General features: G+C 34.4%; 3 protein-coding genes across 4 annotated transcripts; 1 reads left to right on the forward strand and 2 right to left on the reverse strand.

The window, feature by feature from the left end:
* The first annotated feature begins 807 nt into the window (after positions 1–807).
* Positions 808–1,998, forward strand: LOC140956705 (uncharacterized). Its single transcript, XM_073413553.1, has one exon. The coding sequence runs from the start codon at positions 1,039–1,041 to the stop codon at positions 1,954–1,956; it is 918 nt and encodes a 305-aa protein (XP_073269654.1). The 5' UTR covers positions 808–1,038; the 3' UTR covers positions 1,957–1,998.
* Positions 1,999–6,035: 4,037 nt separating this feature from the next.
* LOC140956761 (very-long-chain aldehyde decarbonylase CER1-like) lies at positions 6,036–10,444 on the reverse strand. 2 transcript variants are annotated; one of them, XM_073413623.1, is made up of 10 exons: positions 10,203–10,444; positions 9,708–9,931; positions 8,664–8,896; positions 8,371–8,590; positions 7,675–8,050; positions 7,453–7,560; positions 7,145–7,345; positions 6,953–7,039; positions 6,688–6,861; positions 6,036–6,390 (listed from the first exon to the last, which is right to left on the reverse strand). In XM_073413623.1, exons 1-10 carry the CDS (start codon positions 10,260–10,262, stop codon positions 6,223–6,225), a joined length of 1,851 nt encoding a protein of 616 aa, XP_073269724.1. In that variant the 5' UTR covers positions 10,263–10,444; the 3' UTR covers positions 6,036–6,222. The 2 variants fall into 2 exon arrangements, with proteins under 2 accessions (XP_073269724.1, XP_073269725.1); XM_073413624.1 differs by lacking the exons at positions 6,953–7,039; positions 7,145–7,345.
* Positions 10,445–14,829: 4,385 nt separating this feature from the next.
* Positions 14,830–20,186, reverse strand: LOC140957669 (very-long-chain aldehyde decarbonylase CER1-like). Its single transcript, XM_073415006.1, has 10 exons — positions 20,074–20,186; positions 19,542–19,765; positions 19,244–19,476; positions 18,941–19,160; positions 17,232–17,607; positions 17,033–17,140; positions 16,730–16,930; positions 16,159–16,257; positions 15,745–15,918; positions 14,830–15,364 (listed from the first exon to the last, which is right to left on the reverse strand). The coding sequence occupies exons 1-10, from the start codon at positions 20,131–20,133 to the stop codon at positions 15,185–15,187; spliced, it is 1,875 nt and encodes a 624-aa protein (XP_073271107.1). The 5' UTR covers positions 20,134–20,186; the 3' UTR covers positions 14,830–15,184.
* Between the last annotated feature and the right edge of the window lie 4,534 nt (positions 20,187–24,720).

Consider the following 24,720-nt stretch of genomic DNA (forward strand, 5'->3'; position numbering starts at 1 on the left):
AAATCACAAAATATTATTTTTTCACTGGATTGAAAGAATAATCAAATTTAATTGGAAAGATTTCACGCAATCTCAGAAAAGGTTACGGCTGGATATATCCAATGAACCAACATTAAGTATTCATTACAGCTTCCATCGCTTTCTCTTTGCTTTATATCAGTGATAATGGAACTTTATTACCTATTATATTATAACTCAACTATACAAATAAATTATTATTTTTAAACTCTTGACATTTTACATAATATTAATTAATATTCCCATTGAATTTATTAGTATTAATTTGTGACGAGTGATTCAGTTGATCGATCAATTTTTTTATTATAGTGCAATTTTGAACGGTACAGTTGATTTATATCAAACTTTTTTAAAAGGAAAATATTCTATACCAAATTCATGTTATTGGATTTGGATATTATTTTTATTTTATTAAAAAAAATATTTTTGAAAAAGTACATTTTTATAGTATTTTCACATAGAAACTGATATTGAAGTTTTTTTTTAAAAAAAATCTGGCTGCCCTTTGAATTTCAGACCAGTTTAATAAACTTAAAAAAATTGAATATTTAAAAATAAAGTAAACATTTGTTTAGACGGTCTCACTGATCGTATTTCGTGAGACGAATCTATTATTTGAGTCATCAATGAAAAATTATTATTTTTTCTGTTAAGAGTATTACTTTTTATTGTAAATATCTTTAGGATTGATCCGTCTCACATATAATGATTCGTGAAACCGTCTCTCAAAAGAGATACTCTTAAAATATATAAACAAAATAAATAAATAACGAGCAGTACGGTTGTTGGCCTGTGTCTCTTCAAAAGTTAAAACTAAAAAGCTCCCTTCCTTTCTTTGCTGTATTCTATTTATTCTTCTGCTTGTTCTCTCTATTCAACAGAATAACAAAGCAAGAAGACAAAGCCCCAACTGTAGAATTCCTCCTCTCCTCACACACACGAACAGACATTCTCACTGAGTGTACAGCGATCAAAGTACGCACATTTAGAAGATACACAGTGTTGTGTTTGTATACATAAATGAAGTGCAAGAAACATCCGATTGACCCGAGTAGCGACGTCGGGGTCTGCGCCTCCTGTATCCGGGAACGCCTCGTCGCAGTTATTGCGGCCCAGGTTCAAGCTCAGAGAGAAGCCCTTTTTCAACACGGTCAGCAAGGTTGCCGGAAATCGGATGCCCAACTGCCGCCATTCGTCTTCCCTCGATCAGTTTCTCCTTATGTTTCCCATCGGAAGTCCGATTCTGCAGCCACCTGGCAGATTCAAGGCCACCATCGACGCTACTATAGTACGCCTCAGGTGGGTCCTAATGGGTTTGTAGCGATGGCAATAGATAAGGACAAGAAGAGTAGTACCAAGGGGAGGTTCTCTTCAGTTTTACTCGGGCTTTTCAGATCGAAATCGGACAAAACGGGTTTGGATTGGAGACCGGGCCCGATCTCCGATCGTGGCGTGCCGGTTGATTCGTGTGCGGATTCTCCATCTTGGTTCTCCATGATTGTTCCCGGTCGCCGGAAAAAGCAGGTTCGGACCTGTTCTGTCGAAGAATACTCGAGCAAAGCCGGCCGAGGAATGTCGCCATCCAACGTGGAGGATGACGAGCATTGCCGCGACGTATCTAGCGGATACTCGTCGGAGTCTTCTCAGGGGTGGAAGCAGACACCGAGGAGGACACCAGCTACGCGGCGTTGCAAAGGGAGGACGGCGTCGCACAGCAGGAATGCATCGGGTTTGGCATTTTGCCTAAGCCCCTTGGTTCGGCCCAGCCCAAACCGGAAATCGAGCCAGAAGGTTGCTCCGCCGGATATAATGGTGGCCGGAGAGGTGAGAGCCCCGCAGAAGCCACACCTCTCTGCAGCGCCGTCGTTTTGCAAGAATCGTTCCCGGAAGCTCGCGGATTTCGGTAAGCAGAGTTGCAACCCTTATCCCATCCACTGATTCAGCGACCGTTGACGTTTGACCCCACTTGTCGCAATGACGGTTTCACCCCTGGTTATTTTTTATTTTTATGTATTTTTATTTTTATTTTTATTTTTATCACCACCGCATACAAGACAAACGTTATTAGAGAAAATAAAATATCTTTCATGGGCTTTTNAATAATGAGCCCTTGCATGAGTGACTTGGTTATGCACCAAATTCTTCGTGGGCTGCCCTACCAACATCAAACAAATGACCAAAAGTCACTATTCATTTAATGATATTCAATACTTTGATACAACTCTCTCCAGTTTTCAAGTCGTCGAGTTTCCACGTTGTATTTTAACAAATGTAATCGTATATTTCAATCTCAAACAATAAGTTCTCATATCATCTATTTCTTTTTCTTTATTGACAAGAATTTAAGTCGCACCTACTCTATCTTGAAATTTAAGAAATATACATACATATTCACTCATGGACTCAGTGCTATAACAATATAGAAGATGCAATTTTGTTTCAAAAAAATCCGAATTGCGTTTGTGGATGCCCATTAAAAAAGCGAAAGGCCCAAGAAAACTCGAGATGGGATATGCAACCCGTCCATTTATGATTCGAGGGACGAGAATTAAACAACCATCTTTAAATTTATTTAATAGCTAGAGCTGACACCGTCCTATTTAACTGTCTCACTGAAAGCTTTTTAATCGCTATGTTGCTCACTTTTGTTCACACTAATGAAGTGAGTGATGAATCATATCAAAATTATATATCCAATAGATGATTCAACTGCTTATCAATAATAACTTACGCTTTATAAATGTTTGCATTTTTTAAAATTCAAAATTGTGTAATAACTAACAGAAGTACGAATTTAAATGCCGAGGTAGCATGTTAGGCACCAAGTTGCCGTTGTAAACCCTGGACCACGAGTTCACCCGTAGACACCGTTGTATTTTAGGCCCAAGTAAAATGAGAGGCCAGTTTGTGGTCCTAAGTTATCATTATTTGAAAAATTCGAATTTGTTTTTATCCACTTAAAACAGATACTTGATCAAAAAGAAAACTGGCCAACGCCAAAACTAGAACAGTATATAGAAATGTGTTCAGCTTTGTTCGGCTAATACTGAATAGGAATCAGTGTCGTGAGAAAATATAATAAGCAAAACAAAAACAGTAAAACAAATCGATGTCTGCATGAAATACAACGTTCTTAAAATAAATTTGTCTCTTCTGGTATGTGTTTCGAGAATCTAATCGGACGACTGTTTCTCAAGATACAACGGAACAATCAGTAGTAACTTAACACGAAGGTATTGCGACGACGAAATGAACGAGCTGCGTCGAATGTCAAACCGATCAAAACAAAATTATTTATCCAGTTTAATATTATTTATCTGGTTTAATATTCAAAACAACAAATAAAAGAAGTATGTGCATCACAAAATAATCAATAATCAATAAAATTTCCATGGATAAGATACTCAACTTAAAGCCAAAAAATTCTAATGAACCCAAAACGAAATATCCAATTTCTTCAAGCCCTACGAATCAACTTCCCAGTTCATCGTCGTTCTCGACAATCTCTTCCACGTACTCTATTCTTTCATCTAGATCATTATATGAAACAAAAATTATTCAACACACTTCTAATATTCCAATCACTGAATTGACCTCAAGAGTAACAATCAAAGCCACCACAACAAATGATCAATGTATGTGCATGTAGAATTCTAAAATTCTGAAGAAAAACAAAATGATAAAATAACATATCAAAATTTCATTATGCAACACATTGACTTCGACTATAGAGAAATAATACGTGACTCACATGAATTGTCGTACATGTTGAGTAGATATTTCAAATAATTTGTGAATGAATTCCAAGACACGTTTGCAACGCTTTCTTTTAAAAAATATTTTCTCCCTCACTTTAATCATAGGGATATGAAAAATTTCTCTCAAGATACACTGAAGATATTCTGTATTTGTAGGTGAATAAATCAAATCAGAATCTAACACAAACAAAAATGAATTTCTTGATCTAATGATGTCATATATATAGAAACGAAAATTCGATTCAGAACAGAGGCGACTCTTCATCAAACATTGCATCCTTTCATGAAAATCAATCATGAAACAAGGTGTTGTTTCCAAAGAGTTGTTCGTTATCGACAAACTAAATAATTATGAAAATTGTTCTAACATATACAACATTCTGACTCACATCAATCAAGAAGTGGCTCACACGACAAACATAATAGCGTACATATGCAAATCATGTAGCTCGGATAAAATAAATATTTTATTTTTAATTTCATCAATTCTATTTATTGTTTTTGGACTCATTAGTGTTTCTTTTAAAAAATATTTTCGATTATTAAAATAGCCAACCGTCGTAGATGAATTTGTTTGGTGACTAACAAACCAATGTGGGAACCAATGTGGGGTAGAAGTCAAATTCTACTGCCTCAACAGCCCACGAGCACCGGCGTATGTTGACTTCCAAATACTTGTATAATTCGTTAAAATATTGTAAGAAAAGAAAACGAAAATACATAAATAAATTCAAACCACACAAAGTTGAGATTATTTCAACTCACTTTTTCAAAGGATAATATATATCCATCACAAAAGGAAATTCAATTCAATGAAATTCGAGTATTTTACGTTGGGCAAAAACTTGTTTGAGACGGTCTCACGGGTCGTATTTGTGAGACAGATATTTTATTTGGATCATTCATGAAAAAATATTACTTTTTATGCTAAGAGTATTATTTTTTATTTTGAATATGGGTATGATTTATCCGTCTCACATATTATGATCCGTGAGACGGACCACTCTTTATGTTGAGCATGTATGAGGAGCAAGTTATAACGATGGTGAATCCGAAAACTTCTAGCTCGAATTCAATCTATCTTATTTTTGTCTATTTATGTTTTGTTTTAAATAAATTCTCTTCTTTTTATTTATTTTCGTTTTTGCTTGATTTTTAAGTTTTTTGACAAAATAATCTTTTAATGTACCGTCGTGTCGTTTCTCTATGAGATCGCAAATAAATGTTAATCCCTTATTCCAACTTCCATCTCATACACGTTTATATGACTAACGAATTTGGTCCCCATTAAAATCAACAAAACATAAAACCAAAATTCAAGAAAGATGGCGTATCAGCTTCCCAAATTCACCAACGCTTTATCTTTTCTGATCAAGAAACTATACAGCCAAGACCACCGTGGCCCCGCCACCTACGTCTTCGACAAGAATTCTCCGGCCTTTTGTTCCATATGCCTCAATGATATCTGACGCGGTGATACTCACCGGAGACTGCCTCGGTGCACGCACTTTTTCCATTCAGGTTGCATTGATGCATGGTTTGAGTCTCGTTCGACGTGCCCTTTATGCAGAATCGAAGTCCCTGATCAATTTATTTCCTTGAGTGAAAACAGAAACGATTTTTTGGGTGATTTTGCATCAAATTTTGTTTCGTTGGTTCGGAATTGTTTTGAGAAAATTGTAGATCCTGATACTAATGAAGCCATTTCATTACTCATGTATGGAGACATACGGTCCGGATTTTAGTGCCCACGATAACTTTACCGGTGGTGGAGATACTTAATTAATATGTCTATATCAGCTCTAAAATAATATTTGCAAGTATAGTATCGTCGTTATCCTAGACTTGTTTCTTGTGTAATCTTCCTCATTTTCCCACTCTATTTTCTTAATTCTTCTGGTGAATTAAAATTTACTTGTATTAATTGTCTTTGTGCGGATAATCTAATTTATGATATATATCGTAACGCCCACGAGTCTTTAGCGGGCTTATTTTCTTACTCACTAGGAAACTTTCAAATAGGTTATCTATCCCAAAATTGTCTCAAAACAAACATAACTTTGGGGTTTTTATGTGATAGCTCCTGAATAAAAGATAATAAAAATTCGGATTCACCAAATGTTTCTTTCTCCGGACAAGAAAATTGGAAATTTTGATTCACAGAGCTAGAAACATGCACGTAGAAGTTTATTTACTGTGTTATGGTTCAATTTTGATTTGATTTATATGAAAAAAAGTTGTACTGCAAATCCTTCGAGCGATACACAACAATTTAAGCTTATCACTTGTCATCCAATACATGCTAATTGGAAATGTATCAATACAACATAGCATAATCAATATAGTAATGGAATTCCTAAAATCATGTTATAACAATAAGCATTGCTTACTACTCTTTAATTTATACGAGTAAGCGTAGGTTGAGGCCAGATGCATACACGTATCATTAGTTACTTGCAAATGGTAGAAGGCGAAATCCATGTTTGAGTGCATCATCCCAAATTTTGTTAACGTCGAACATGGTCTCCCCGCATTCGTGCACGTTGTATCCTTCTAAGCCATGCAATATTCCAGCCACATGCCAAGCACTCATAGCCCTTCTTGGTAACCAGTTCTGGGGAAATCAAGGGGTACCAATCAATAATAATTTTTCTAAATAAGTAAACCAAACACATATGTACGACAAATGCGCCAAGTGAGCAGACTCGAGCTAGACCAGAGCCTAGGACCAGCATTGATGACATTCTAGCTCGTTTTACTGTATTTTAGTTTATCAGTTCACAATGTTCAAGATTATCGTAGCTGTTGATCAAACAGTCAACTAGTGGACTGCTTTTTTTAAATAATATAATTCTTGAGTTAATAGTCATGCAGAATAAGTGAGTGTATATTTTGGTAAAATTGTTCTAACCTCGCAGGAGTGCAGATTCTCGAGTGCGGGAGGAGCCACCAATGCCGGAGTGTGACTGTAGAAGGCGTCTTTGCGCGCTTTCTTCGGAGGAAATTGAGAGTATGGAATGAACAATGTACCCTTTGGTGCCTTGAGTTGTTCTTCTTTGGATAGTCCATCTCCAACTATCCAAACCTTCGCACAAAGAAACCACAGCAATCATTCTAAAGTTGCGTTATTGAACAAACTCTACCAAGATTTACTGTTACTTTTACAATATTTTTACCCGTTCAGTGTAGTATTTTGAGAGTGCTATTTCACTCTGAGATCTGAAAGACAATTTAAGTCTTTCGAATTCATAAAACGCAGATACCTGAGATACAGCTTAAGTTGTTCAAAGAATATTCTATAGAATTCCAATAAAATAGAGAAAAGACAAAATCTTAGGGATTCAAGAATTCAAGATAATTTTAAAGACCTGAATACCCTTTTGGCACAAAGCAGAAACGATTGCATATGCAGTTTTAGAGAGGCTGCCTCTGAATAAAACCTCAGTGGTGCCTTTAGGAATGCTGTTGATAACTATAGCAACAGCCAAGCTACTTCCATCTACTACTTTCATATTTAACTTTGGATTCGTTTTGATGTATAAAGCGCCACTTCTGTTAAGTTCCCAACTCTAAAAAAACATGAAGGCACGGCAAATAACGAAATCCAAACAATAGTTATGGAATAAAGACTTTAATGCATGAAACAAATAAAAATTCAATATTGCAATATGCTTGCCTGGTTCAGCAGGCCTAGACTTAAAATCTTGGCGCCTCTACCTTCTGCTTCTAGTATGGCTTCCTCGACTAAATTGTTGATAACTTGTCCTTGCCATTTGATGGAATACTAATAAAATCGAGAAAATATAAATTAAAACAATTCAAATCCACAAAATAGGAAAATATAAATTAGAACAATTCCTAAATCCAAGAAACTTTATTGCTTTTCGATCTTTTCTACCTGTATGCTGAATCTTGGAATAACCCACGTCTGCAGCTTGAGTTTCTCGAAGTTATTTCTCTCGACGACAAAAGTACGCCCATAGATGAAGTTGAGCATCATCGGCCATGTTGTTAGAGGTCTTATGAACCATATGTACCATTTGGAATTTTGAGGCCTTGAAGCAACGGAGGCAAATCCAACTTGGAGATGAAATATGGATTCTGGTGTGGTTAGATGTGTTAGATGCACCACCTCTGGGTTGTCTTCCTGTTTCGTGAGCGACGTCTCATATACTGCATCACTGGATATATCCATGGTGCCATGTATGTAGTCGTAGAATGGCATGAACAACGAATAGTTGGTACGAAAATGCGTGTGATGCAAAGAGTGAAACCTGTTTATATAATACATGGATGAATCATCAAGTAAAAACATCTCACTTATAATCTGCATATTCATTAACTAGAACTTACATTTACCATAAGAACAAGAAGACTAAAGGGCTCAAACCATGCTACCTTGGAATGAAACAAGTTATTTATTCAGAAAAATTACACTTGATCACAATGCAAACTTTTTGCCATTGATTTGGCATGATTTGAGTCCTTTAGTTTCATCAAATTCTTTTATAATCCTTTGGGTCATGAGTCCAAGAGTAAACATGTGAAAACTCATTCGAACACATGGACATATTTAATTTGGGCGTGTACTTACGAAGGTGTATACATCATGTATTTGAGAGGAGGGCAAATGGAAAAGACCCATTTCGGAATGAATTCAAAGTTGCAATGCCCCATATTGTTCATGAGATCAATATAGGTAATATATCCCACAAGAGATGCTAAGGATGCCGTCCCGGTGAGTATCGCTCCAAAAATGGGAATTGCAAAGAGACAAAAATACGCTAAGTGCTCCGCAAAAGGATGTGAAACAGCTGCAACAATAACCGATATCAGGACACTAACTGATACAAAGCGAACACACACACTCTTAGGACTTGTTTGTACACGTAATGGGTTCGGTCACGATGGAGGAATGGTGGTGGGAGTGGTATCTGGAGTAGAGGTAATGGTGGTGCAAAGCTCTATGCAACCAATAGTAAATGTATTCCACCGGGCCAATGTGAAGAAGGATAGTGATAATTATGCCTTCGATTTTCCAAATAGGCAAGAAAGAACCATTTGGCAATATAGAGTTGCCAACGTAAAACCAAATTCCAGTTAGCAGAATTTGATCATCCCTGCAGAATCAACCAGAAAAATATTGAGATTAGTCATATATATTTCTATACTTGGTCGTTTAGCAATCGAGATTTTGGTGTCTTAGTTTCGACTATGTTTTTTTACCACCCCTTTTCTTCTATTTCTTCCTCTTCGTCTGTTTTTTTTTAAAAAAAATATACGGAAAATGGTCTTTTACACCAAAATTTTTTGTTCTCCCAATTTCTGTGTCATTTTTTTTATATGTGAGGTGAAATTATTTATGTAGAAATATAAAGAAATACAAGTGTGTTCGGACGGATAAACATGCACTATTCTTTACTGGCAAGAGGCTAAAATGTAATATTTGTTTGATTTATGCACTAAAAAAAACAAAGGTAAACATCATATTCATATGATGGCCCGGGATTTGGCCCGACCTAAGACGAAAATATGGGATAATATAATTTAGCACTCCTATGAAAACTAAAAAACATAAAACCCCTTATGAAAAATAAATGATCATATGCAAGCTTTTGTTTTTTTAATTTAAATTAACAAAAAAACCTCTTCTTTTTTAGCTTACATTGTATATAACGATTTAAGTAAATATTCAATCAAACATGATATAGCGTAACAGTAAAGTGTTGTGCATGTTGTGCAAAAACACGTTGTTGGAATCTGGATTGAGTCAAAATGTGATATTATATTTTATTTTATTTTAACGAGCATGTTTAAAGACCATATTGTCTTTTAAGTCACCACCAAATTTAAAAAGCCAGAATGAATAAAAATACAAAGAAAGTGCTAAAGAAAAAGAGAAGAAGAAGTACGGCGGTGAGAATAATATACCAGTTAGTTTCCCTATCCACCTGCTCAAATTCAATGCTCCTGTCAAGGATGCGGTTGTTGCCTTTGGCAGTTCTGTGGCGAGAAAATGAGATCCATAATTGATTATGAAAGGCCCTCCACACCAGCAATGGGATCACTATTAAGTTGGTGTAGTCCCATTCATTTTTCCCTTTTGTTGCTACTGAGTAAATACTTTGCATTCCCCATGGAGCCAATAGCATGTACTACAAAACAACAAAATTATGTACGTATCTTAGATTTATCTTTATGGCTTTGATGTAATTCAATGTCGAATTATTTATTTTCCAAGCTTGTTTTCCCACATTTGCTGTTGTTTTTCTCTCTTTCTTGAATGTTTGTGTTGATTCTTAGGGCTCGGTTCTTTATTTTCCAAAAACAAAAATGCTTCTTTAATTTAAATTTTTATTACTTTTGGAGGCAAATAATTTTCAAAACAATAGTTAGACCTGGAGGATAAGAGAGAAATCTGAGTACCTTAAAACTTCCAAGGTGCTTCCATGGCCAGTCAGTAAGAAACCCTGGTGTTGTAGCCATTGTTTTTTGCTGCCTAAGCTCACTTTATTTCTCCCATTTCACGTCATATATAGAGGAAGAAATAATAACAACAAACCATTGAATATATTTCCAAGGAAATTGATGAACAGTTGGACAATTGCCGCGATTGGATAACTTGGAGTACCTGCCAAATACGTCCCGCCACTCGCTTTACTGCTATATTTCTCCTTCAAATAATCAGTGCTTTGCATGTGAAATATTAAATTAAATTGGCTTTTCATGGTTTCAATGACATGCATTATTGAAATACTTTCCTTTTCTAGAACGACAAGATTAGGTGCCTGATTTTGATATCAGCGTGTTTTAAGAGATGATATTAAGGATATTTTAAGAATATTTAGCTCTAACAACCAAAATTGATATGTCATTGATTATATCTAGTGCTGGTTGANATGTTGATGGAACTTATAGTATCTAAAATTAAGATTTAACCAAAGAAGATTATGCATGTCTCGCGTGATTTTTGGCGAGTAGTACTTCTGACCCAAACACTATATTCTGTGATATAACAAATAGTTTTAAACTTTAATTACAGATTTGGGAATGAATGAAATCATTTCACTTAAATTCCTAATATATTCATGCGTGTGAGGTTGTTGGAAATCGATCTATTTTCGTGTGGACATAAAATTTATGCAGGATGGCGTATTTACTATTTAGCAACCAATACTAGAAAGAAATAATTTGATACTTTGAATTTTAATAAAAACAATAGAGGAAGAATATAATAATATAGTTAAATAAGAAAATAAGAAAAAGGACATGTGTAAAGATTGGAATTTGGACCTAACTCAACCCCAAAAACTAGCTCAAGAGAGGAGGATTGTCCAAGTTATAATCTTAACAAAGGTATCAGAGCTCGGGTTCCACCATTATGTGTTGGACTGCACATAGTTGAGTCATTTGTAAACTTCACATTACAGATTTCATTCCTGGACGTGATGAATTGTGTTAGTTGTTCCACATCGGTTTCATAAAATACATATGAGTTGCATATATAGACTTGGACATTCCTCTCCCTTGAGTTAGCTTTTGGTGTTGAGTTAGGATCAAGTCTCGATCTTAGCAACATACGATAAAATACGCAAGAAGGGTCAGTTGGTCAATGTTAGAGGACAATAATAAGAAGTTTGTTAATCTCAATAGAAATATGTGTTCTGTTCACTAATTACGGGATCAATAACATTACAGGAAAATGAGTTTTTTTTTAATCCCACTAGTGATTACGTTTTTGAGGAAATTATGGTTTCTTGAATAATTGAATTCACTGTTATTCACAATGATATGATATTATCTATTTTGACTATAATTTTTTATTAATTTATTTATGTACTTTATCGAAAGACCTCATACTAATGAACATATATTTCATCTTCTAAACTCATGATCTTTTTCATTTATTTCCAATGTAGGATTTTGATTGTATTCTCATGTAATTTCATATTTTAAAGCCGATAGCTTATGCTTCATTTGAAATTCCGATCCCAAATTTGATTTCAGATCTTAGGTTTGACCTCTGACCTATCGTGACCAATAAAACATTTTTATTAATTTTGACGTCGAAAGAACTCGCAGATGCTATCTTTGGGTATGCACTAGGTAGACATCTGAACTAACGCAATAGTTTTCAAACTACGTTAGTAATTAGGTAAATCACACTGGACAAACTCTGTCCGACAGACTTCTCTAAAAAAATATTGTTAAACAAACCGAACTTTTAATTATTGATCAAACGCTTACTTCATCAACTCAAGTATCTTACAAGGGCCATTAAAACATTTATTTTCAATCACTCCACCAGCATGCATGTGACATGCCTGCCAAATTTTAGTAATTCTAATTTGCGGATCACAAACCCAATCAAGTCAATGGCCCATCCAACGAGTTATTATTTAACTCTTGGATTAAATATTATTGTTACCCACTTACAAAATTATTAGCATGTGTTCTTCATTGCACTCAATTTACTGACTACACAAAATATTATTTGAAAATTGATTTTCAAGAGGATTCGTATAATTAATTAACATTAACCAAAAAATTAGTCAGATTCTACGCGTTGAATGTGAAGTTTACATGCATCACTTAAAGTAGTTAGAATGATGCGTTGGGTGTGTAATATAATTCATTAATTTTATATATAGTTTATGTGTAACGTATTTATACTTTTAAAATTAATCTAAAATAGTTGGCTTATTTATTGTATTTTCAGTATTAAATGAAAACCACGTTTTAAATAGAGTTATCAAAATGAACGTCGTTGGGTTAGTCTTCCTTACCTTGTCAAATAGAAGGGTTGGGTGGTCGATTTCCTTGCCCGCCCAAATGGTAGACCGGCCTGTTCCATATCACCATGGCAAACGGCGGGTTGCGAGCCAACCGGTCCAAACCCGTCAAATATAACTAAAAAGTGACGGGTTAGCCCACCCCCGTTCCGCCAAATGGTAGATTGTGGCGAGTTGTAGGTCGACCAGTCACGCTGATTTGTTTCGACAACTCTAGTTTTAAATCAAATTATCCATGTACTATTGACATTTTCTTATACAAATAAATGACAAATACATATTTTCTTGAAATACGTATTATTAAATATTTTTGTGTTTGAAACGTAAATGAATACTATGTGCAAGATGTAATGTGATTGAAAATTATGCATTATACATTCTGCTTCTGAACCAAATAAGCTCATTATACTATTGTTTTCACAATAGTTCATAATTAAACTAGCTTTGCCAAAATATGTTCACCTTGAACAAAGTGCATATTTTTACTTTAGATTTTCGCCTTCTAATTTCCTACTGCTTAAATCACAGCAATCATGCAACCTCTATATTGAATTTATTAGAAATATAAAAGGCAACCACAACTAATCAATAGATAAAGATTAACCTAAAAAATTTGGACAAAGATCAAAGATAAACATGTGCCTCTTCGAGGAACAGGATCATTGATCCTTTCAACTATGGAGGCTCTGAGAAGATCCAAGAACGACCGTTCTCAATCCTATTTCTGTAACCATTCTCGATCTCTTGGCCTATTTTTTGTTAGATCAAAACAAACGTTTATCATTAGACTAAAAGCTATGTTGTTAATTCAGACGTCATTTATTTTCTTATACTTGGAACATCGTAGAATGCACTTATTTGGGTGCTAATGGGTCGAGGTGCTAAACTCATGAATCCGGGAATGAATGTGTATCTGCTGATATTATCTCATATATTTTAAAGATCAATCTTGTCATTTTTCAATCACCGATCTTGTCATCAACAGAGATAACATTACTCGTTAAGATATAATGTCACTCTTTTACAGCTAACTAGACCAAGCGACACAATATCAGTAGCTTGACGTACGAAAACTTTTCAATAGATCAATTATCCCAATATTACTATCACTAATACACGCTTAACTTGCATTGTTTCATGTAATTCCATCTCCTTATCCCATTTTGGTAAAAAAAAAATCTACAAAAGAAACGGAAAACAAAATAAACTAATTAAATAAACAGTAAATATGTAAAAAAAACACAGCCATCTCAGCGGGGAAAATAAATGGAAAACAGGAAGGAAAAAAATGATGCACCAAAATTGGCAAACAGAGTCAATTTCTTCCCTGTAATAACATAATTGATGCGACTTCCAACCCTCTGGTGAAAATGAATAGAAAACAAAAAATATGTGACTCAAAACCTACAAACACGCTGAGAATTTTTTTAAAAAAATAGAATTTTAATTTGGGCTGTTGCACTCGTGAACTGCAAAACAGAGAAATTAACATGATTGAAGAAAATGTGTGAGAAACTGAGGAAATGGTGGGAGAAGTTGACATAAAGAATTTTAAGTCTTTTATTTATTATGAGATCATACAAATATAATAAATTATAGAGTAATAATTATTTATTAATATTTACAAACAAAAATCCCACAAGATATTTTTTTTTCTAAGAAAATTATTATACAACTTTCTTCCTAGAAGTCCAATTTATAAAATTTTATAATAAATTTCCCAAATTGACATTTGATTAACTTGACTTTACAAATAACAATGGATGAAAATAAATATCGATCATAATTTTTTTTTATAGAATAAGATATTTCATACTTTCAAATAATAAAATAAGTTTAACTACATTAAATTATAATATATAAAAAATAATCAACCGAATTTAATTTTCCAAACTTGATAAGAGATTTATGTAGGGAATTTTAAGGTTATTAGTTTTATTTTTAATTTTTTTTGTTATGAATTCTGTACATGAAAAATTTGAGGGTGCAAGGTGTGTTACCGTCACCCACCCCAATCCCGGCCCCTACTAGTACCAACTATCATGGGACAAAGTTGAGGGGCGGTTTATAAAGTCTTTGGGACCGGCCGTCTCGCCCGGCCTCTAAATGGTGTATCATGCTTTTGTGTTCGGAATTTCGATCCGACAATCCACCACAGTCAAGACTCGGCTGTCAGTTTCCGGCTCATTTGTTGGTCATAGATAATAGTCAAACACGAGTAAAGTAGAATCATCTAACGAAAAAGTAAAAGGATCAATACATTTAGTTGATCCATAAATTTTTGCATACATTTCATAAGAAATATTTTGATCCAGAAATGAACATAATGAACTTCAAATGCCCATTTCTTAATAACAAAGTGAAGTACTCAATATCGCTTTAGTAATGCAACAATGGCGATCGATGTTCGTCACTATTGCATAAAGAACCAAACTTTGTAATACACCAAAAGTAAATCCACTTAGAGATGGATTCTATTAAAAGTACATTATGTTTTTCATCAGAAAATCCACAAGTCCTTGTAAAAATGACTCTGAAAGTACTGCAGTGCACTAAATGACTGTTCGCTGACACTAGTAGATTCCAGGTATATCATGTTTGTTTTGCTATTGTAGGCTAAATGGGCTTTGGATCCGCGGACATTGTTAAGGGACGGAATCCATGCTCGAGACTGGCTTTCCAGATTTTCTCAATGCTGAACATCATGCTTCCACATTCGTGCACGTTCCATTCCTCCATAGCATGAAGTATTCCTGCTATGCGCCATGCACTCATCACTCTTCTTGGTAACCAGTTCTGTCATTTTGAAGAGTTAGGAACTTAACGGTTGAAGTTAGAAAAAGTAGATAATGGAAGAGTGCAGAGAATCTTGGTAGTTACTAATGAGAATTTTACAGTTCTTGATGTTCTATCAACTTCCAAGTGTTCAATTTGAGAATGGACTAGAAGAGTGCAATGGATTTGGGAATTGACTAATGAGAATTTAACACCTCTTGGTATTTATTATTTGGCTTTGTTAACTTTTAAAAGAAAATTGAGAAGGAGAAGAAGTTTTAAAGCAATTTAGGAGCTATATATATTTAAAATTTTAAAGTTCTACATCTTATCTTTCTTTCTTCTTTATTTTTTTTCATGGAGTAAGTGTAATTGAAACCAATAAAGCTTGCATTCCTAACCTCACAAGAGTCGACATTTTCAAGATGCTTGGGAGCCAACATTGCTGGAGTGGAGTTGTATAAGCAGTCTTTTCGCTCTTTCTTTGGAGGGAACTTTGAGAACGGAATGAAGAAAGTTCCTTTTGGAGCCTTCTTTTGTTCATCTTCAGTTAGTTCATCTCCAACTAACCATATCTGCACAAAGTATCCATTATGATGCGACATTATTCAGCTATATGGAATTATGTCACCAATTGTTTGGAAGTCTACTGGAGTTGTTTGAATGGTCTAAGTAACTTTATGACGTTGTACTTAGTTGTGAAAGATTTTTAACGGTTTTGACGAAATGTGTAAGAGTAACTCATGCAGCCTGCCTGTTAGGAAATGTATCTTAGAAACAAGAAACTGAAGTGAAAAAAAAGGTAGAAAGCTAACCTTTGGAGTGCCGTATTGTGAGAGTATCAAATTATTTCCAGCCTCATTACTAAGCATTGCTTTCAGCTTTTTATGTTCATCCTTTCGCATTGTATATACCTATTAAAAGTATGAAAACCAGAAATGAGCAAAACAAGTACTGGACAGTGCTATCAATCCTGGGTGAGTTTTGCTGCCTATGTCCATGCTTTTTTACAGGCAAGCAATCGATTTTCTGATACTGTCTAGCACTAAACTGCAATTTATAGTCGGCGTATGGCATGCAAGTACAGCTAAGATTAGAGTTGTCAAAATGGATCAGATCTACAAGATTGACTCGTCGTGGGTTGTGGCGGATTTCCGATCAACCCGCTAAATATAATTAAAAGTTGGCAGATTGGCCCGCCATGCCAAATAGGCGAGTTAGGTTAGAAATATCCTAACCTACCCATATGTTGACCTGTTTTGACAGCTCTAGCTAATATGTGACAATTTTTTTCTGAATGACATCTTACAATTTCTTCAAAAGCTGAATTAAATTGTCGAAGAATTTTTAAACTAGTGTCTTTGCCATTGCTGCTGTCAAACGTACCTGTACACCACCCTGGCACAAGGCAAGGGCAATGGAATAAGCAATCTTCGACAGCTTGCCTCGAAGGACCACCTGAGATGTTCCTTTAGGAATGCTATTCAACACAACAGCAACTGCCAAACTACTTCCATCCACCACCTTCACTTTTAGCTGAGGGTGCTTTCTTAAGAAAAGTTCACCGCTGTTGTTGAGCCCCTCCTCCTTCATTTTTATGAATAAACCAAACAATTAATCACTCATTCAATGGCAACGTGAAAGAAAATCTTCTTTCATCTGAAAATGAAAAACAACTGGAAAACTTGCCTGATTTAGCAAGCCGAGGCTCAAAACCTTAGCCCCCTTGTCCGAAGCTGCAAGTATAGCAGCCTCAATCATATTATTAATTGATTCTCTTTGCCATTGCATGTAGTACTGCAAGGAGGTGAAGCTAATGAGCTTGTTATAACAAACACTTAACTGTTTAGGTCAAAACTTGTTATACTTGTAACCAATCAATGTATACCTGAATTTTATATTTGGGAATCGCCCATGTTTGCAGTTTTAGGTGTTTGAAGACATTTCTTTCAGCAGTAAATGTGCGTCCGCAGATCCAAGTGACCATCATTGACCATATTGTGACAGGCCACATTAGCCATAAGTACCATTTGGATTTGTGAGGTTCAGAAGCCAAGTGAGCAAAACCTACACGGAGATGATATATAGATTCTGGAGTTGTTAGATGAGTCAGATGAACCACATCAGGTGCTTCCTCCTTCCGAACAAGTGAATTTTCATACAACGAACCCGACGATTTGTCCATGGTACCATATAAGTAATCGTAAAATGGCATGAAAAGTGAGTAATTGGTTCGAAATTGGGTGTGGTGCAGCGAGTGGTACCTGTATCACCAAATATGCTGTTAGACACACTTAATATTAGATTTCGTGCACATCTTCTAAATGATCAATTGTAGGTTACTGCTGCAAGTCCAAATCTTTTCTTGTTTTATATTTGTTGATGATCACTCACCAGGGCCGATCCTAAAACTTTTAGGTCTGAGTCTAACTTTAAAAAAAAGCACCTAAATTATAACGTGTATTCATATTCTTTTAGATTCCTAACAACTTTTTTGAATTAAATCACTGTCTTAAGGACAATATAAAAAACTAAACAACGTGTAATTGTCAACATATATATATATATATATATATATATATTATAATTGAGTAAGAAGATCAAACACTTATAATAAAATGATCACTCAAAAGCGTGTCTTAGAGCTGAAAATACTAATCAAACTGTTCAATAATTTCTTTCCTAATTAATAGGATAACCAATTCATTCAATATTTTATTGCAACATAGTTGAATGAGGAGAAAAGTTTTGATGAATTTAATTTCGAAAAACTTCGTTGTGCAATTACTACAATAACCAGAAGACCAATTATAACCAACAAGAACTTATAAGCAATTTGAGCCGTTAGAAAATTTTCATCTATTTTCTTCAATTAATTTACTACAAAAAGAGTTAGATAATAAATTTTTATATTGGTCTAATTACACTACTTGGTTATAGATTTATGGAATAAAAAGGTTTTTTTTTTTTTTTTCATGTGGCACCGGGAAAAATAAATTATCAAGCAACCTAGAGACAAAAAAAATTTGTAAATAAATTTATCGAGAGTCCCAGGAATTATAAAAAGTTTATATTGGTTACATGAAAAATAAATTTTTGTGATGGAAAGGAAAAAATATTCAAGAATAATAAATTTAACTACCATATAATAAGTTTTTAAAAAAATTATGGGCCTCGAAAACAAATAGTCCCAAATCAAACGACTCTTTTACCTCCAAATAGGAACGGCCCATTCACTCAGATTCACAATTAGACCTACTTGTTCCGCAAAAGAATTAGTTTGTTTAATATAGCTGGCTGCTGTAAGAACTGATTGTTACATGTCGGGTAGGTCTGAAAGAACTAAGCTTGGAGCCACTTCCAGAATGGGTGGCACTAATCGTGTTCGTGTACTATAGGTACCCTTTCTTACACCCTAGGTTCCTGTTTGAAGCTTCGTATTACAGTCATAAATGGTCAGGAGTTTAACTGGGTAGTGGGTAGTTTTCTTCCAGATTATGAAATGGGATCCGAAAGAAAATTGAATTTGATCTTCACCAGACCTTTATAACATCATAATAGACAACCTTGTAACGAGTCAAAGGTTCAGATACTTACGAGGGAGTGTACATGAGGTACTTGAGCGGGGGAAACATGGAGAAAAGCCATTTTGGAATGAGTTCAAAGTTACAGTGACCCATGTTGTTCATGAGATCAATGTAAATAAGATAACCAGAAATTGATGCGACGGATGCGTTTTTCAGGAACACGGTTGAAAGCATCGGAATTGAAAATAGCGCAAAGTATGCTATATGCTCCGCGAATGGATGAATTACGGCTGCCACAACAGAAAAAATATACACCTCAGTAACCCCATCATAACTGACCCAACCTACATTTGCTCTAGAGTAAAATTCTTACATGTGATGGGTTCGGTGACAATAGAGGAGTGGTGGTGGGAATGGTAGCGTGAGTAAAGAAAATGGTGGTGTAGCGCCCTGTGCAGCCAGTAGTAGAGGAATTCCACTGGACCTGTATGAAGTAGAATCGTCCATATAATCCCACCTATACCCCATAAGGGCAGATGGCTTCCATTCTCGATATACTTGGATGCTAGATAGAATAAAAGGCCGTTGAATATAATTTGATCATCCCTGCAAGAAAATCGTTAGCAGAGATGACGAGGGAAAGTTTAGATTAATTTTAGTCTGAATCATACCAGTTTGTTTCTCTGTCTACTTGCTCGAATTCAATGCTCTTATCGACGATTCTGTTGTTCCCTTCGGCGGTCCGATAGCGAGACACCGAAACCCATATTTGGTTGTGCAGGATTCTTGACAGCATCAGTGGGAATATGAGGAAATTGGATAGATCCCTCTGAGTTTCATCTTTCACTAGGTACGAGTATGTTGAATGTACCACCCAGGGAACCAATACCACATACTACAACATCCGAAATGAACAAAATTAATGCTTCGTTGATTGAAATCTTGAATTGATAAGATGTGCCGAGTTCAAATTTGGTTTTTTTTTTTAAAATCTTCTTCCGAGTGGAAAATACTCGTCATTTTCATCAGTGACACCCGCATTCACAGATGCATGCTTGCAATTAATCATAAAGTGTCACTTTTTGACTTCAACAAAAAGGAAATTATATTGTTTCATGTCGCTAGATATGTTTCATTACTTCCAAAATGCAGATAAGAGAGCAGAAGTAGAAGTTGATACACGAAAGGAAGAAAATACAAAACCTTGAAGTTTCCAAGCCATGTCCATGGCCATTCTGTGAGAATTCCTGGTTTTGAAGCCATTTTTCCTTCCCCAAACACGATTTCTACAGGAAGAGCATCGCACGCATTTATATATATAAAATAACAATAGGGTGCTATCCTCAATATCTAATAGCCACCTGACACGTGGCTTTTTACATTTTTTTAATTTAAAAAAGGTTATAAATGCACAGCCAACACAATACCGTACCAATAATATTGTATCAGCAATTCATTCCTAGCTAATACAGTACTTACTGTATGTCACGCGGTGTAAGTATAATTATTGAATTATTCAGTGATTATATTGTTAATACATAAAATGTAATTGATAAATCATAGCATATATTTAAATTCAGGTGGGAATATTTCATATGATAACGTTTTAGAGAAATGTTCATATCTTAGCTATATTAGAATAAACTTAGTTTTGTTTTTAATTGGCAACAATAGGACTTCATCTAGTTAAATCAGTTTGGCAACTGGCCCCACGCACATGGGAGGAGGCAGATTTGGGTAGGAGATGTCTCTAGTCATGACTAGGGATGACCTTCCTTTTTTTTTTTTTGCGAGCAAAATTCGTAACGAAATGGGTTGGGATTTTTCAAATTTCAGAGTAATTTGGAGACAGGTATAGGAATGTTATCTCGAGGAGGATGATGACAAATCCAACTCAACTCATTACCATTTCTAGATTATTTGAAACGAATATAAAGATTTAATTTTCGCGAAATCGGGATGAGAATGTTCAAAATAATTAAATAGAATCAGGTATGAAGACCTGATGAGAGACTTAATCTCCATGAGAATTAAATGAGAAATCTCTGGTTAGAGAAAACATAGATTGGGGCGGGGAGGGGTAAGATACTCAGCCTTCGTCCTGTCCTGTCTCGTTGTCGTCTATAATCTATAATCTGATTGACCATTTAATTTGAAGAAACATTAATTTTTAATCCAAAATTATCCGGTATGACTGTCAATCTAAGGAAATTCTAATCTTTTTTTTATTTAGTTCCCAAGTAATAGGTGTTCAATTCCCTCTGTCAGACCAAGATTTTTTATTGGCTGCATTTATTAGTCAACGATGCAGAGGGCCTCATTCAATATTGGCTTCAGGGTTTATTTGTATTAAGTTTATACAAAGCATAAACTTTGCGCCCCTTCAAATCTGCCCAGTTTTGGCCGTAAAAAGTTATTACTGTTAAGCCAATGCATTATGTTCATGCATGCATTTGTTGGAGAGGCATAGTTCTTAACTGATCTGATCGTATGTTGGAAGACTCGGTCTGATGGTCACCCAATTTGCTTGTTTTACGCGTTAAGAATTCGATTTAATGAATGATTCCACCTACTTCCCTATCCACATTTTCTTTAAGGTTTATTATAAATAAATAAATAATCTGATTTGAGAGGGAGAAGAAAAAATCTATTTTTCAACTTTCCAAAATTACGACAAATTTGTCGTCTTTGATAGATATTAGCATTTGCATTAAATACTACACCTTCTCGAATCGTGGGCGACCTTTAACAACTCATATCGCAAGTAGCAAAACTCGAAATTAAATATTTTTACCTACTTCAATTTAACACATTTTTGGGAGCCAAATTGAATTCGATAATATATAGTTGGACGACATTGCACCTGTAGCTAGGCATCGCCAGCAAATTCGAAAGTAAGGTAATGGGGTGTTCATTTTTAAACCAGCTGAGGAACGAGACAAAAAAATGAAATAAAGTCGACTAAGACCGAAATTTGATAATATAAAAGACTAAAATCGTAAAAAGATAAATATACAGAACCAAAATACTAATTTTTCTATAAAATGATTCAAACCTTTTTCTTGATTTAATTAATTTAATAGATTGGAGAATTATACAAAGTTCGATACAAACTATGAAAGAATTACACAAAAATGGCAAATGGACTCGGAAAGATGGCATTTATGAATGAGACTGATTTTGGTAAAAAGTTGTCCTGCGATGCGCGTAGTTCGATGGTTGGTTGGGGAAGTGCACCCGATGAAGGAGAAGATATAAATACAATGTGAGAGTACTTTATGGGTTAGCAATCGAATTATCGATCTTCAGTTTTGGCGACAAAATTCGTAGCTTTTTCGATAAATAAATTAAAGTACCCATGCACATTTCGGGTAATATTGAAGTCTGCCCACTTTCTTTTCCCGAGAGTAGTCAATTTTGCAGTGTGGCCTCAGTTGATAACTTCGATGAGGAAGCTTAATTATATTTTTTTTTTGCCACTAAAAATAAAATAAAATAAACGATCGATCTTTACGAACTTTCCATTTTGTACGTTTTGTTCACAGAATCACAAAGGATTTGGTTGGAAAAAAAAAAAAGAACTTTAATTGATCTCTCGGTAGAAATTCACATCAGTTGACTATTTGGTGAGCTGGTCCATATGCACATTATTTATATTGAGAATTACACATGTTTTGTTGGATGCAGATGTTTCTTATTGAATCCCACAAGCAACATCGAGTATGCCACAATGGATGGCCTTCTTTGCGTATGTGATTTGCATACTACTACAAACTCGAACTAAAAAAAGACAATACAAACAACTGAACCACGCGAACCGGCCATTCGGTCCATCAGTTACGTTATGTTTCTGTTAAATTTTCAACCAAATAGAAAACTCGATTTTAATTTCTTGAGAAGTTGAGAATTAAGATTGAAGATTTACAACAAAGTATGAGCTGTTTGGGGAAGTGGCTAGGCATTGATAATTGAGAGAAGAGAAAGAGAAGAAAGAATAGGTTGGCGATGGGCCAATCTTTATTTTTCAGTACTCTATAATATTAAATGACCGAGCGAGGAAGATGAGTAGTTACTTCACTTCAAATTGAGCAAGTAGAGTATTTAATCCAATGACATCGGTTTCATTGCCCCCCTGAAAGAGGCTGAAAATATGGAGAACATTTTTATCTTTATTATTTTTTATGTTTATTTTGTGATATTGTCGGTCCATAAAAAGTTTAATTTTTTTAAAAAAATAAAGAATTATAAAAAAAAAAATTCAGCTAGTTTTAAGAATTAAATCATGTCCTTGATGTTGAATCAATATTACATTCATACATGCTCATTTTATATGGAGTAGGTATCTTGTGAGACGATCTCACGAATCTTTATCTGTGAAACGGGTCAACCGTACCGATATTCACAATAAAAAGTAATAATATTAACATAAAAAGTAATACTTTTTCATAGATAATTCAAATAAGAGATCTGTCTTACAAAATACGAACCGTGAGATCTCACACAAGTTTTTGCCTTTTACAAGTTAGATTTTTATGTATTTTACAATTGAGTTACTTGAACAGAAAACTAATAGTCAATATATGTAAACATGAGATTGATACAAAGTTTGAGGGAGGTATGAGTTTTTTTTCATAATTAATTAGATGTTTTTGTAATATTACAAAGTTAAATCTGTCAAACGGACCAATTTAGCCATCCCTTTGGCTTGGAAGTGGTTGCGGGTTGGGAGGGCAGGGTAGCCCACAAAAAAAAAGAAATAAATAAATAATCATTATAATTAATTAAAAATTTCATTTCATAAATAAATATTTATAAAAAAATATTAATAAAATTTCTAATTATTGATTTCATACTTTTACATTTTATCCAAAGAAATTAAAACGTAAAAATTCACAATTTTCATTAAAAAAGACATATCACCATAAATTCATAATAAAATACTTTTTATTTTATTTTCTTTCAAGACTCGCAGGCCAACCCAAGCCCACAACTCACACGGGTTGGCCCATCTAAGTCCGCCCTTAAATATGTTGAAAAAATTTCAATCCAATCACAATTTAAATTGTGTTACGGGACTAACCGATCCGACGGACCCAACACAAATTGACAGATCTTCTGGGGATGCATGCATAATAGACATAGGCTTTGTTGTATTTGTATCAATGTTTTCACGACGGAGTGGACGATCGAACCACTTTACTTTATAAAAAACGGTTAAACTGGTCGGACTGTTCCACCGGAAGGTTGAACCGAAAAACTGTTATATTATATAAAATAATAATTAAATATAGTAAATAATATATTTTAAATTCTAAAAATCTTAAATATATATTTTTCAAATTTCAAAATCAAAACAACATATATATAATAAAATATAATTATATATATTTTTTAGACAAAAAAATATCAAAATAAGTTCTAATATTGTTAAAATAATATTTTTAACACCGATCAAAATCTAAATAATAATATATATAACTACAAATAAAATTTAAAATATTATAAATAATTTTTTTAAAAATATAATAAAATAATTAAATTTTAAAAAAAATTAAAAGAAATAAAAAAATCGGTGAACTGGTCGGATAGGTTTTTAATCGTTTCACGATCAGCCGGACCGGTTCTTGACCGGTTTGATCATTTCAATTGTTTATTGAGTAGTTCCTAACTGGGCCAATGGTTGGTTTCCAATCTAACGGGCAGGTCAAATCCGATTTCAAAAACACTGATTTTATATCTTAGTTTTTTTTCACTACAGAGAGATGAACATCATAAATCAACACTTATAATTATAATCTGATGAAAATAAAAAAAAAAATTTATTCGGTTTGATTAATTATAAATGAAAAC

This window comes from Primulina huaijiensis, chromosome 14 (genome assembly GCF_012295235.1).
Source record: "Primulina huaijiensis isolate GDHJ02 chromosome 14, ASM1229523v2, whole genome shotgun sequence".
NCBI classification, from domain to species: domain Eukaryota; kingdom Viridiplantae; phylum Streptophyta; class Magnoliopsida; order Lamiales; family Gesneriaceae; genus Primulina; species Primulina huaijiensis.

Bases quoted from the DNA above. Each gene is read 5' to 3' on its own strand.
- LOC140957669 (XM_073415006.1), bottom strand. From the start codon at position 20,133: ATGGCTTCAAAACCAGGAATTCTCACAGAATGGCCATGGACATGGCTT. The intron at 17,608-18,940 runs GTAAGTATCTGA...TTGGTGATACAG, and splicing joins TACCTCATGTACACTCCCTC to GTACCACTCGCTGCACCACA. The intron at 17,141-17,231 runs GTATACATTGAT...ACCTCCTTGCAG, and splicing joins TTCCCAAATATAAAATTCAG to TACTACATGCAATGGCAAAG.
- LOC140956761 (XM_073413623.1), bottom strand. From the start codon at position 10,262: ATGGCTACAACACCAGGGTTTCTTACTGACTGGCCATGGAAGCACCTT. The intron at 7,561-7,674 runs GTAGAAAAGATC...CGATTTTATTAG, and splicing joins TTCCAAGATTCAGCATACAG to TATTCCATCAAATGGCAAGG. The intron at 7,346-7,452 runs GCAAGCATATTG...ATGTTTTTTTAG, and splicing joins GTCTAGGCCTGCTGAACCAG to AGTTGGGAACTTAACAGAAG.
- LOC140956705 (XM_073413553.1), top strand. From the start codon at position 1,039: ATGAAGTGCAAGAAACATCCGATTGACCCGAGTAGCGACGTCGGGGTC.